The following is a 14,947-nucleotide window of genomic DNA, read 5'->3' as shown; positions in this document are numbered from 1 at the left end:
CGTCTGTCTCAAACGCTCAGTTTTGGCCTCAGCGTCTCCTTTAAATTTAAATGTAAACGCCCACTGTTCTGATTGGCTAACATCGTGCAGCCCTCTCAAATTCAGCCATATTTAAAACTCAGTCGAAAGAGAATGAACAAGCTCCACAAAATTTTAAAACTACATTTCAGGGTTTACACATAAACAGGGTTTACACATTGCAACCGAATATATTAAACTTCACTCAAGCACAACTGTTAACACTCAGCACCATAAACTATCAAACAGTCATGACATATGAAATATTCATGAATGAAACTGTTTACTCATGCTTTTGCCCATTCTTCTCAATAACAGTTCCTTTGCAAAGCCTGAATCGCATTATGACTGGTTCACAAGCAGTCCATGCTGATTTAGCTGCACATACACAGTCCATAGCACTATGAAACCTGACGCACACACATAGGTGCACTGAGACGCAGATCACCAGAAATGCATCCAAACGGTCAAAGACGTCCAGCTAGTGCTTGTTTACATACACCAACAATTAAAAATAGCGCAAATGGGCGCAAGAACAGCAAGCAAAGCAGCTGAATGAAACTGAATGGCATCTCTTTTCTGAGTTGTAACTTGACACTGCATCTTTTAAAAGTGGCGTGATAAACATGACAACAGTCAAAGACATCTGTCTAATGAATATTATATGCAAAAAAAAAATTTTTTTTTTTTTAAATAGCCCAGATGGGTCCCCTTTGGTGTTCAGGGATAGTTGGTCACACTAGGCCTGTCTCTCTCCCTCTCTGTTTACGATACAAACCGAGCACCAGTGGGAGGATCCAAGGGTTCGATGACACATATTGTGGGGCATGTAAATACAACTGAGCAATGTCTCGTGACGTCACGAACACAGTTTTCAAAATGAGATGTTTCAGAAAGGTGGGAACTGTAAATGCTCTTTTTAGACTGGGGAGGAAGTTTTGAGTTATGAAACTAACATTGTTTTTATACTACAGTTACCTTTTAAATGTTTAAATATGAAGGAAAATTTGATTTTCAATTCCATGACCCTTTTAAAGAAAAGGAGGGTGAGTCGAAATACATTTTTGTGGTAATTATCATTATGCCACAAATGCTGTCGATTGAGCTTAACTTGTATTGAACCCGGAATATTCCTTTAAATCAAAAGGGGGAACTAAAAAAAGAAGCATTTGCACTAGTGGTCTCAGACTTTTGGATCCTACTGTACAGAATATATATCCATTTATCTCACAAATACTGTATAAGACCCTATAATATAAAGCACAATGGAAGTAAAATGTATAGTAGGTTAAGTAAAGCAGGTAAAGATGAAGTCTTTTCAAGTAGGCAGTTTTACATCTATGTAATGACTTACCTCTCATGAAATACAGTTGCCCACTAATGAAGTGTTTTATACAACAAAACAGGCCAACTACAGGACAGACACAGAGAAAAAGCAATATAATAAAGTGGAAGATAAAAAGAGAGCAGTTCAATTACAAGCTGAACACAGAAAAAGGAAAACACACATGCATGAAAAAGGTTTTAAAGGGGACCTATTATGCAAAATTCACTTTTACATGGTGTTTGAACATAAATGTGAGTCAGCAGTGTGTGTACACAACCACCCTACAATGTTAAAAGTCCACCCACTCCTCTTTCTTATATTTCTATTAATCAAAAACAGTGTCTCAGAATGACTGGTTTTCGTATCCGCTCTAAAGTGACGTCACTTTAGAGCAGGCCATTCCCATGACTCCACCCTATTATCATAGATCCTCCCCTGAGTGATCAACACACAGTCTGCCATGTTTTTCCGCACTGGAGCAGCTACGGTGAGAAGAATAATATCTCAACTTCGTAAGCGTCATAAGTGTTCGGTTGTTGGCTGTAAAAGTGAACATAAGATTCTTCATGTACTCCCGGCATCGGAACCACTGAAGACGCAGTGGACAAGTTTTGTTTTTGAAGAAAACGTGCCCCAAAACATACCAAAATTCGTGTATGTTTGTGCAAATCATTTTACACCGGACTGCTTTGTGAATGAGGGTCAATATAAAGCAGGATTTTCAAAAAATTTGACTCTCAAGCATGGATCAGTACTAACTGTTCGTGTTCCAGCTTTATATCCTGAAGATGTAAGTATCGCACTTTATATTTTGTGAATGTTTGCAAATCGCCTTTCCGAATGTGCTTGTTAGCTGGTTCCACGGCTAATGCAGCTAAAGTTACCATTGTCTCTGACTGTATTCACGGAGACCAGAGCTATGTCATATTAGCTTGTTTGCACATGACGTCACGTCACTGTGTTGCTGTGGCGTGAAATGCAGATGGAGGGCAGGAATTGATTTTCTACATAAGAAGCACTATCACAAACTCAAAATGCCTATGTTTTGCGTCGTTTACGGTTGCTCATACATATATGACTGAACTCCGGTATTTACGGTGTCAGTCATATTGGTTCTGATTTGTTGTTGCTATAGTATCCGAAGCACGAGCTGTAAAGGCACAGCCCTCTTCCGGAAAGGGGGCGGGGAGTAGCAGCTCATTTGCATTTAAAGAGACACACATGAAAACAGTGTGTTTTTGATTCCACCCAAAAAGAGGCATTTACATCATGGTATAATAAATGATCCGTGGGGTATTTTGAGCTGAAACTTCACAGACACATTCTGGGGACACCTGAGACTTGTATTACATCTTGTAAAAAGGGGCATAATAGGTCTCCTTTAAGGTAGGACTGGTGGAGCTCTTACTGGGCAGTTTATCTGTGGCAGAGTTTTTAAAATGGGAGCCCTTAATAACCTCGGCGGAGAGTCTGCCTGTGGTGGAGTTGTAGAGGAGACCCAGCAGGAGTTCTGGTGTGGAGGATTCACCAATGGAGCGGTACGATAGAGCTCCTGCACTATGAGAGACACTCACTATTGACCCACAGTCCTGCAGAACAGTGACATTACTGATTACTAATATGGTACAAATGAAAGCTTTTGACATACCTGACTCAATGTACAGTATGTTTCTCATGAAGGTAACATGAGGGTTAGTAAATTAGGACAGCATTAAAATGTTTAAAGATTACAGATAAAAGTGCATTCTTAAATGCTTTTGTAGTATATACTGTACATTATGTATATGTTTATGTACTGTATATACACTCAGTGACCACTTTATTAGGTACACCTGTACACCTACTTATTCATGCGATTATCTGATCAACCAATCATTTGGCAGCAGAGCAAAGCATAAAATCAAGCAGATACAGGTCAGGAGCTTCAGTTAATGTTCACATCAACCATCAGAAAGGGGAAAAATTATCTCTCAGTGATTTCGACCGTGGCATGATTGTTGGTGCCAGATGGGCTGGTTTGAGTATTTCTGTAACCGCTGATCTCCTGGGATTTTCATGCACAACAGTCTCTAGAGTTTACTCAGAACTGTGCCAAAAAACATCCAGTGAACGGCAGTTCTTTGGACGGAAATGCCTTATTGATGAGAGAGGTCAACGAAGAATGGCCAGCCTGGTTCGATCTGACAGAAAGGCTACGGTAACTCAGATAACCCCTCTGTACTACCCTTTGTAGTGAGCAGAATAGCATCTCAGAATGCACAACACGTCGAACCTTGAGGCGGATGGGCTACAACAGCAGAAGTCCACGTCAGGTTCCACTTTTGTCAGCCAAGTACAGCAAGCTGAGGCACAGTGTTTTTCAATACTTTGGAGGACACTACACATTTTGTATGTCTCCCTCATGGAGCACACTACTAATTAGCTAATTAGTAGAATCAGGTGTGTTAGAAAAAGGAGACATCCAAAAGGTGTAATTCAGTGTTAATGTAGTGCCATTTACAACTAAAAGTTGAACTCACCCTATGGATTTCACCCAATAAGGGTCAACAACACTTCCAGCTTCGGCCAGTGGTGGCAATGGTTCGTATTTCGATAAGCACAGACCGATTTCAGCTGGAGAACTTTCGACCAACTGTTGCTGAATTCACTGATTAGTCCACACACACAAAGCACACACACACACACACACACACACACACACACACACGGACTCTGCTCACCGGAACAGCAGTGCCAGGCTCCAGTGTGACAGGAAGAGCCAGCTTCCCCTGCAGGTTGAGTTTGGTGAGGTAGAACACCTTCTCCCCTAGAACCTTCTCCTTCTTCATACGCCGCACACTGTAGAGACGGAATCGAATGGCGTAATCGCCCAGGGCCTCCTGTTCTACACACGAGAAGCGGAAGGTTTCTGTGAAGACGGGACAGGGTCCTCTCTGCACACCTGTCTTGGCCCTCTGCTTCTTGGTGGGCAGCAGAACCAGGTGCACCTGCCAGGAAATGTTCCCTGTGCTCTTGAGGGTTGGAATATCTGTGGCGGCGGTCACCGTTACCGCAAGCCGCTGTTCGCCAGGGTCATACTCGAATGCCACGTCCAGCGTGCCGTATTTTCCCAATGCCTCTGGTTCATACGTTTCTGGAAGGGGTGGGATTAAACTGTCCTATTGGAGAAAAGGATGGGGACAGGCGAGAAAAAGAAGAGTGGCACTTTTCAGAATTTGTAATTTATGGATGGGCATGTAAAATATGAACAGCTGAAATTCCTTGAGGTTGCCTGTATTGGTGACAAGTAGGGTTGAGAATCAAGAACTGGTTTCAGTTCTTTTCAGAACCGGTTAAATTTTTTTCAAAAATACTAGAACTAAATAATTTCAGCATGTTTGGTTGCTGAATGGCCACATTCTTCTGCCTTTGCGGACAGAACGCTGTATTAAAATACTACTAGAGGCAGTTTTCATAGAACACAGAAAAAAATTATATAAGCGTGCTAGATGGATGCCGTTAGGCCCCGCGCATTGGACACCCAAACTTTACTCGAGACGGCCCTGGTTGCAATGCATCTCGTGCGATGAATGCTGTGTTTTTAAGACCAGGGACTGAAAATGTTCCAAGAAACGAAAACTGAAAATGAACAAATTATTTTGCAGAAATTAACCGAAAATGGGAACCAAGTCCCTTTCAATTGTTCCGGAGTGAAAACGTTATCTTAAAATGTTGGTAACCAGATAATTTTGTTCCAATAATTTTTTCATGAGACCAAAGTCTAAATAGTTTATTACAGCAAATGTTCAGAATAACACTTCTTCCTGTTGCCCCAAAAATGATTTGAAAAGATTTGATGCTGCCGGGTTCAGAGAAGCAGATCGGTAATAATACATTTTTTTTTTTAAATAAAATAATTATGAAATAATTTTTAAAGGTTTCAAATAAAATTATTTGGCCTGCATGATGACGTTTAGTCTAAACACACCCAAGCAGTGTGTGCATGCATGCAGGAGAGATTTTGGCTATTAACTGATTTTAGGTGTACAGTATTTTTGAAATATTTTTGGGGATATATTTAATATTCTGAATACATTTACTGAAAAGACATTATTTTATATAGGCTACTGTATACTTTGCTGGTTTTGACTTCTATGCTGATAATGCACCCAAATGGGGACATTTTTTTTTTATTGCTTATCACATATTTTGGTTGAGACAAGTCACTTATTTTGAGCATGTTTTCCCTGACCATGTCCCTTTTTTTCATGAGATCTGGTAACACTGCAACTGCTATATCACCCACCTGTCATTTAAAAAAAGAACGTTATTAGCTGTTCTTTAATTTAGTTCTAATCGGTTACCTAATTGAATAGAGGCAGCGGAATGCTGGAACAGGAATGAAAAAACACAGTTTCTGCTCAGAACCGAAATGAAAAACATTTCGTTTTTCTGCATAACTATTCAGAATTATTTTTAATGAATCAGTCTAAAATACATTTAAATTTGAAATATGTATGTTTTTGGGTGTTAAAATACTTTATCCAATCCCAGCTTAATATGTAGAGACACCTATAAGTAAGTAAGTTTTGAATTAATTTAATTAATTTGTATTTTACATTAATTCTCTCAAAAATTGTAAACACTGTGTCTCTGTGGCGCTATATAAATTCTTCTGCTTGTTTTGAGCAACCCTTCTAGTCCTACACAAGATCATTAGCTCAAAAAGCTAATGAGATTGAATGAGTTGGGGCGGGACTGTTTGTTTGTTTGATCTACAGGAAACGGGGCGTATTCATAAAGATATTTGAAAACAATGCTTATTTTTGCAATTATGTTTGGTGCCGCCTGTAGTGCAGAAATTATGGTGAACGTTTCATGAAATCACCAATCACTCACAGGCAAACTCAAAGGCAAACTTACCAAATGTGGCCAGAATGGACCAAACCCCAGCCTGAGAATCCATGAACTGTCCTCCATGCTCCTCATAATCAAAACATCAGTAATATGACTCATTCATGTCACAATGAAATGATATTCGAAAACAACTGAAAATATTAGTTCACAGAGGTCTAAAGGAGATTGTGTATTTCAAAAAGACAGAAAAAAAAAAAAAAAAAAAGCAAGGAGAACTGAATGATTGAAATTAAAATGTGTCTTAGATTATCAATTTGGCCGTGGGAAAGAATTACTTTGGATAATAACCATACTTTGACTCAAAAAAGCAACAGAGTTGTTCATTAAAAACAATTCCCATGTCTACAACATTTGCAAATATTTGTCACAATGACAGTTGTCAACTTGAAACAAACAGTTCTTCTTGAGAAATAACAACACTGTGCATGGATTTCATTAGTTTCATTGGTGAATATAAGCGTCTGAGGGCAGGGGGTCGTGATTCTCACAGAAGAACACATCGGGGGAAACGGCAGGGGGAGGCGCTCACCTCCGGGCCCAAAACAGCTGTGCTGTCACTGGGTGCGTCCTCCTCATAGTCCTTATTCAGGTAACTCTCTGTGTCTTCAGGGTCTTCACTGCCCTCGCTGACCTCACTGCCCTCACTGCCACTGCTCTTTGCCGAGTCACTGCGGTCCCCTGAACCACGTTTTAGATCGTCTTTGTCCCGGTATGGTGGAGGCTGAAGCTCATTAAGGGAATTTGAACCTTTTTTCTTTTTCACTAAATAGTGAGAGAAATGCAATGTTTATCATAAAACAACTGAAGAATTTTCATCACAGTGAAGTAATCAAGATGAAGTAGGAGAAATCCAATTATTACAAAACACCAGAAGAGGAACATTGGATTATTTCAGTTTGCATGTATTTAATGACAAGTGTATCTTTCCAAAGGATTCCAAAGTAAGAACAAAGTTAATTTTTAATAGTTTGTGCACAGATTGTTTTGTGACTGTGTCACAATCTAATACAGGCTTTGCAAGGTGTCTCCATTAACACCCTGTCTACACCAGGTGCATCTGTTGACACAACCAGTGTGAGGCTGTCTACACATTCTAAATGATGTACAGAAAGCACAGACCAATCACCTGTGAGCTCGAGTAAACTTCAGCAACAATTACATAGGAAATTAACCTGTTTCCTACTTTATTTTCAACTCAAACATTTACCAGGGACGTGCACGAGTAATTGATTAATCGAGTACTCGTTCTGCACACGCTATTCGACTGTTAAAAACACTACTCGAATATCGCAAATTGAATTTACTTTGCACATCTGACCGGATTCTAATGTTGAATTATACTGTACTTCCCCTCTGAATCTGCACTGCCAGAGCGCATTTTCTAAAAAGCCAACTTTTACTACTTGTTTTTCTGAATAAGAACATGTGAAACAATAAAAATGTTATACCTTTTATGTAGACTCAAATTTATACACCGATCAGCCTTTAATCATCATTAAAACCACCTGCCTAATATCGTATAGGTCCCCCTCGTGCTGCCAAAACAGTTCTGACCCGTCCAGGCATGGACTCCACAAGACCCAGTGGCGGATTTAGGCATGGACAACATGGGCGGCACCCCCCATCAACAACTTTGCCGCACTCCCCTTCCACCCCCCCCCCTCCACTTTGGGGGCGTGTTGAAGCGGGTTTCACCCAGTGCGCCATACAAGCTAGAACCACTACTGACAAGACCTCTGAAGGTGTCCTGTGGTATCTGGCACCAAGACGTTAGCAGCAGATCCTTTAAGTCCTGTAAGTTGCGAGGTGGGGTCTCCATAGATCGGACTTGTTGGTCCAGCACATCCCATAGTTACTCAATCGGATTGAGATCTGGGGAATTTGGAGCCCAAGTCAACACCTTGAACTCTTTTTAATGTTCCTCAAACCATTCTTGAACAATTTTTGCAGTGTGACAGGGCACATTATTCTGCTGAAAGAGGTCACTGCCATCAGGGAATACCGTTGCCATGAAGGGGTGTACGTGGTCTGAAACAATCTTTAGGTAGGTGGGTGGTGTCAAAGTAACATCCACATGAATGCCAGGACCCAAAGTTTCCCAGTAGAACATTGCCCAGAGCATCACACTGCCTGCCTTCTTCCCAGGTGCATTCTGCTGCCATCTCTTCCCCAGGTAAATGACGCACACGCACCTGGCCGTCCATATGATCTAAAAGAAAACGTGATTCATCAGACCAGGCCACCTTCTTCCATTGCTCCATGGTCCAGGTCTGATGCTCACATGCCCATTGTAGGCGCTTTCGGCAGTGGACAGGGGTCAGCATGGGCACACTGACCAGTCTGCGGCTACGCAGCCCCATACGCATCAAGCTGCGATGCACTGTGCGTTCTGACACCTTTCTATCATGGCCAGCATTACGTTTTTCAGCAAATTGTGCTACAGAAGCTCTTCTGTAGGATCGGACCAGACGGGCTAGCCTTCGCTCCCCACACGTATCAAGGAGCTTTGGGCGCCCATGACCCTGTCGCTGGTTCACCGGTTGTCCTTCCTTGGTACACTTTTGGTAGGTACTAACCACTGCATACCAGGAACACCACACAAGACCTGCCGTTTTGGAGATGCTCTGACACAGTTGTCTAGCCATCACAATTTGGCCTTTGTCAAAGTTGCTCAGATCCTTACGTTTGCTCATTTTTCCTGCTTCCAACACATGAAATTCAAGAACTGACTGTTCACTTGCTGCCTAATATATCCCACCTCTTGACAGGTGCCATTGTAACAAGATAATAAAAGTTATTCACTTCACCTCTCAGTGGTTTTAATGTTGTGGCTGATCAGTGTATATGTGCCTTACCCTAATAGCATCAGTATTGGCAAGTTCCAGGTGGGTGCAAATCTTTTTCTTTTCTTTTCTTACATTTTTATTAATGCATATTGTTCATTTAACTTTATCCTAAAAGCAGAGTATGTTGAAGCTCATTTTGAAATCGTTCTTGATGACTTAAGTAAATAAGACAAAATATACCTTTCACAACCGTGTCATAATATTTTATATTTAAATATTAATTTACGATTAATCGATTACTTGTTTTTTCTGGGTTAGATTACTAGAATACAAAATTACTTGATAATGCCCATCCCTAACATTTACTAATTATACTGTATATTTATTATTGTAATGTTATCGTTGCTAAAACTGCATCTTAATGTGGTTAGAAACAAAATATTAAATTAATAGACCTGTGACCAGAAATATCATTTAGCATAGACGGCTTCAATTTTTATAGTAGGATCTATTTGCTTTTGACACGACACTCGTGTCCAGTGTAGACAGGGTGTAAGAGTTATAATCAGTATTTTATCAATAATACTAAGATAATTCCTTATGACTGGCAGAACGTGTAAAGTGTGTTAAGTACTTCTTTCTCACCCTGATCGGCTGAGGCCTCACTGCTGCAATCCTCCTTCTCAGCATCTCTGTTTCTCCACCCGCTTCTCTGCTGTTGGGAGGATGAGTCTTTTCGTCTTTTTGGTGCATCATCCTCACTCTCAGATGATCCTCTCTCTAGACAACCATCATCTAACAAAAGAAAGAGCAGATTAACGTATTAAAAAAAAGAAAAAAAAAGAATGCTAATACATTACAATAAGGTTCTAATTGTTAACCTTAGAAAATGCATTAGATATCATGAACTATCAATTGACAATATATTCTTACAGCATTTCTTAATCTTGGTTGATGTTATTTTATAACAATACAATTGTTCATTGTTTGTTCATAATGTATTTTATAATGTAAACATATTCACTTTTCAATTTTACAAATACACAGTTCATTAGTATATGCTGAAATTCTTATTATCCAAGATTCATAAATGCTGTAAACGTATTGTTCATTTTTACATTGTTAACTAATGTAGTTACGTAATGTTGACAAAACTTATAGTTTGTAGATCTTAAAAGTGAAGTGTGCCAATTTCACAACATGGAATTGGAAAAATAATAGTTGTTTCCTAAAAAAGTTCCTTGATAACACTGGCAAAAATTTTTTTGGACAAACAGATGGTCCTGTCCCAACCTCACGCCACTGACATGTCAGGCCGCACAAACAATAAAAGCAATATTTTTTAAATATTTTACATTCTTTGGGAAGTCAACCTACAAATGACTTACTTTTAATTGTCTCTGAACATTAAACTGGGATAAGAAGTCAAGAAAAGTATTTTAACAATTGAGAAAATGACACATTTAATCTTTAAAACAATTAAACATTAGTCAGGAGTAACACAGCAAGTATTATTGAGGGAGGAAGTTATGAAATGTAAAGAGAAGAAACTGTCTATTTGTGGTCTGAGGTTTCAATTTTGATTGAAAGTGGAACCGAAGGATCAATGAAACCAAAGAAAGCCCTCCAGAACAGCACAGCAAGTCCAGCACACAGTCTCACCTTTACCTTCTTTGCCCTTCTTTGCTTTTGATTTTGACTTTGAGTCCTTTTCCTGAGTGTCCTCCTGATCTTCATTACTGTCAACTTTCCATTTCTTCTTCTTTAGTTTGGCTCTTGATGAGCACCCATCATCTTCTTCATCTTTTTTAGGTGAAGACTTTGATCCTTGATCTTCCTCATATGATGCTTTGTCTTCATCATCTTTGTTTCCATTATTTCTCCTGCCAGTAGCTCGAGTGTCATCTTCATCTACACTGATGTACTCTCCATTATTTTCATACTCTGCTTTTGATGTATCTGGACCACCAGACATTTCGTGAGAGTCCTGCACTTCCTGACCATTACTTGGGTGCATCCCATTAACACTTCCATTGTGGTTGTCACCTTCATTCTTGTGCTTCTCTTCCTGAGTAACAGGCTCTGCCTCTTTTGATGCTTGGTCACCATTGCCTTTCTGGTTGTCTGAGGACTGAGATGCACTTTGTGGTTGGTTTGGGTCCTTCTTTTTACGATACCAACCTTTAGAGGGGGCGTAACACCACTCCCACTCCTCCTCCTCACTTCTTCTGGCTTCCTCTTGCCTTTCTTTCTCTTTTTGTAATTCCTCTTCATCTATTTCCATAGTCCACATCGAGTTCTTCTTTGACTTTCGGCTCTTTCGACCTTCTCTGTCAGTGCCTTGGTCATACGCTTCTGTCTCCTGACGCTTCAGCTTGCTGTTTCTCCTCTTTTTTTGGACTTCATCACCTTCAGCCTCATCTTTCCTGGATTTATCATCCTCTTCAGTCTGCACTTTGTTGATGATTGTATTGACCTGCTCTGTTAGTTGGTCGCTAACTGTGTAGGTGACATCACTCACAGCTGTGGACAAATCATCTACGGCAGTAGAGACAGTGTTTGAGACAGAGTCCAGGAGGGAACTGACTGATGGGAGGCTCTGTTGGAAGCTCTTGAAGAATGCCATTGCTTTGTGCCTTTGGTGTGTTGGCTAACTGACCGCAAATTCTGTTAAAGAGTCAGGTCTCACGTTAAAATTAAGGATTTTTTTATTCACATCACATTTTGTTGAGCATATCCTATTGCACAAATGACATATTTTATATATCTTAATCGCTGCGCTATGCGATACATCATATGCACAAAGTCATTGGGCAAGTCCATGAAGTTTTGGTACTTTCGTAAAATCATGTGCTTAGTCTAAGGTGTTAGTGGGTTGGTGAAATAGCGTGCACAAAGTGCGAATGGGTTTGATTGAGAGCAACTTAATTCTGAGGTCCTTCTCTGGTTATTACGCTGTCAGCGTCCTATTATATACTCCATTCCCTGTCAAGCAATGTAGATATAAATGAAGACAGCGATTCATAAGAATTTGGAAGTTAAATGGCTATATGCATTAACTGCATCCTTGTTGAATGTCAGGCATATTTCTCTGACAGTGACACGCTCCTTAAATAAGCATGGAAAACGTGGTGCTTGTCATGATTAATTGGGTAAAGACTCCTTTAAATTATAGATAAATATGTACGTATAATTAATCTAACTGATCTACTGCCACACAAATCATGGCTAGTATTAACAGTGATTGTCAGGGACATCATTTTAAGTGCCATTGTAATTCTAGAGTGTGAAAATTTGATAGCACCTGGTGGAATCCCCAAACTGTGAATAAGTTCAGACTTTGCACTGAGAATAAAATGGTTCTCAGACGTCTAAAGCACAATGACTTATTTCTCACAAAAAAGAGCAAATCAGTTGCGCAAGCTTCATTTTCATTGACCTCCCATAAATACACCTACAGTTTGCACATATACACCCACAGATGGTGTAAGCACTCCCACCCACCCTCAGTTATGTGTTGCCCCTGCATGAAAATTGCACTTAGATTTAGCGCTCTCACGAAAATTGGATAAAACGTACTGCAGGCACAAAAATAGAGGCCGTGCTTCAAAACCTAGTTAGTTGACTTGGTGTGTACGACCTAAATATCTACATACCCTTACGAAAATCAAGAGTTCATGGCAAATTTGCCGCAAATTCGCCACTGATAATTTTCACATGCAAATGAGTTTTGCGGCAAACTTGAGGCAAATTGTCTATTGTTGCCAAAGGCTTGCCGGAATTTCATCACAACCGGCGAAGAGCTGCAAACATCTGGCAAACCTTTGCACCGAATCAAAAGCTCATTTGCATGTGAAAATAATGAGCGGCAAATTTGCTGCTAGTTTAGATTTTTGGTAAGGGTAAACTAGGGTTGCCAACTGTCCCAATATTAGCTGTGATGTCCCAAATTTTGGCAGTAATGTAGCCACGAGACACTTCCGGTCGGATGGTGAAATATCCCGTAAAATTGGCAACCGTAACATAAATAGCATTCTAACTACAATGAAAGCTTAATAGTAACTTACTTTAAATGTTCTTTATCTGCAAAATCTTTGTTAACAGCCACTTTACTAGTGATTCTCATGAAACACAAAAATCACTTGCCTAGCTCACAGGTGATTCTGATGTTAGCATGTTGCTAAGCTAACCATTTATAAGTCTAATAAGCACCAGTGGCGTGCAGTCAGCCCCTTCAAAGGAAGACTCACTAGGATTTGAGACACAGCCATATACATTAATTACTGCATCAATAGTGCACAAGATTCAATGAAATCCCCATATTTACCTTGCAAACCCTTGTTAAAACCTTCAAAACTAGACAGATCACTGCTTGGGCTCTCCACTGACAGCTTGCTGCTGAGGTAAAGAAAAAAGAAAGCGATCATGCCCATGAAGACAGCAATGGAGGACAGGATGCCTAGCAGTTCAGGAGATACTGAGGAAAGAGAGAGAGAGAGAGAAAGAGAAAGTAGGATAAAAGCTGAATAAATTAAAAGGTTGAGAGCTGAGAACATGATCTACTTCAGTGTTTCCCAACCTTTTTTCTGCCACAGCACACTTTTTATGACTAAAAAATTCTACGGCACACCACTATCCCACATAGGCTAACCATCGTCAATATTTTTCCTTTTCAAGAACTTGTCCATGTTTTCTGTCCGTCTTAGTAGCGTGTTTACTTGTAATGTTTGAAATTCGGCTATGCAAAAAACAAACAAACAAACAAAAAACCAAGTCACATAGGTAAGCTACGCTGTGTGAGGTCACAGGTGGCAAAAGCGCTAAATGGGTAATGTCTAATTTGTAGATTTGTTCTTGCAATGCCACAACAAATTACAGGGATGCAAACTCATGAGGGGCGAAAAAGGTAAGACAATCACTGGTCCATGAACATTTTTTTCTGGGGATATTTCTTTTTAAAAGAATAACTAAAAGCACCAATTCCAGCTATTTTAGTGATTCAAGTTTATTCAAGTTCACAATTGTGCAGAATTAACTGCAAAATAAAGAGTATTTTGGTGAGGCTTGCTTCTGTTTCACAAATTTGTTCAATTTTATTAACTGATTAGTTCAGTGACCCCTTCTGGAAACGTCACTAGGTGGCGACAAATGAGCATCTTATGTGCTATGAGTGAGTCAGTGAATCATTTTGAGTCGTTCATGACCGAAATCTACCAAGAGACTTTATAATGTTTAAGCAATAAAAGAACAAAGCAGATCTATAGTCTTCCTTCAGTCTGAGCATTATTTTTCATCCAAAAAGACAACAATAATAGTCTAATAATAGTGAGTTTCAATAACGTCCTTACCTTCACCTTTATTAAAACTTGCATGGCTACAAATCTTCTGACTTCAGTATAAGAATTATAAACACAAAGCAGATCTACAGTATCATTTTCCTGCAGTAGCCTATTTAAACTGCTGAGCATGTCTTTTATCAGAAAAGACCACAATAATAGACAAATAATAATAATTTTGAGTTTCAATAATGTTCTTTCGTCATTATAAAGCGCATTTCACATGAGTTAAGTCGAGGCGTCAACGCGCATTGCCCTCCACATGACAAGAGTTGCAGAAAGTGTCACAGAGGGGCGATTTTACGAGTTTGCCACGTAAAAAAGCGGGAGGTGTGCACAATAAACATTGAAAACATGTTTTTGGAAGAGAGAAAAAATCTTGCAGTTGCTTTGATAGCAGAAAGTAATAAAAGGACTCGTTTATGTTTAGGTCTAAGCATTTTCTTGGTGAATTTAAATGAGTTCAATAACTGGGGTCTCTGATATTCGTAAACGATAAGGTAATATTTAATTAAAAGAAATTATGAGACATTCAATGACAGTTTTTAAATATTTCTTGTTGCTTAGTACTCTCAAAGACATTA

The 14,947-nt window shown here is 39.6% G+C and overlaps 1 protein-coding gene across 1 annotated transcript in view; it reads right to left on the bottom strand.

The window, feature by feature from the left end:
• The window catches only part of LOC127416241 (synaptotagmin-14-like), a 29,431-nt gene that overhangs the window by 8,552 nt on the left and 5,932 nt on the right, over window positions 1-14,947 (bottom strand). Inside the window, exons 3-8 of the mRNA XM_051655483.1 lie at window positions 13,355-13,504; window positions 9,673-9,822; window positions 6,771-7,003; window positions 4,066-4,503; window positions 2,754-2,934; window positions 1,373-1,429 (exon numbers count right to left, since the gene is read on the bottom strand). Of these exons, the coding sequence (XP_051511443.1) occupies window positions 1,373-1,429; window positions 2,754-2,934; window positions 4,066-4,503; window positions 6,771-7,003; window positions 9,673-9,822; window positions 13,355-13,504 (1,209 nt within the window). The remainder of the gene's footprint in view (window positions 1-1,372; window positions 1,430-2,753; window positions 2,935-4,065; window positions 4,504-6,770; window positions 7,004-9,672; window positions 9,823-13,354; window positions 13,505-14,947) is intronic.

This window comes from Myxocyprinus asiaticus, chromosome 25, assembly GCF_019703515.2.
Source record: "Myxocyprinus asiaticus isolate MX2 ecotype Aquarium Trade chromosome 25, UBuf_Myxa_2, whole genome shotgun sequence".
Taxonomy (NCBI): domain Eukaryota; kingdom Metazoa; phylum Chordata; class Actinopteri; order Cypriniformes; family Catostomidae; genus Myxocyprinus; species Myxocyprinus asiaticus.
This window is presented reverse-complemented; position numbering and strand designations above follow the sequence as displayed.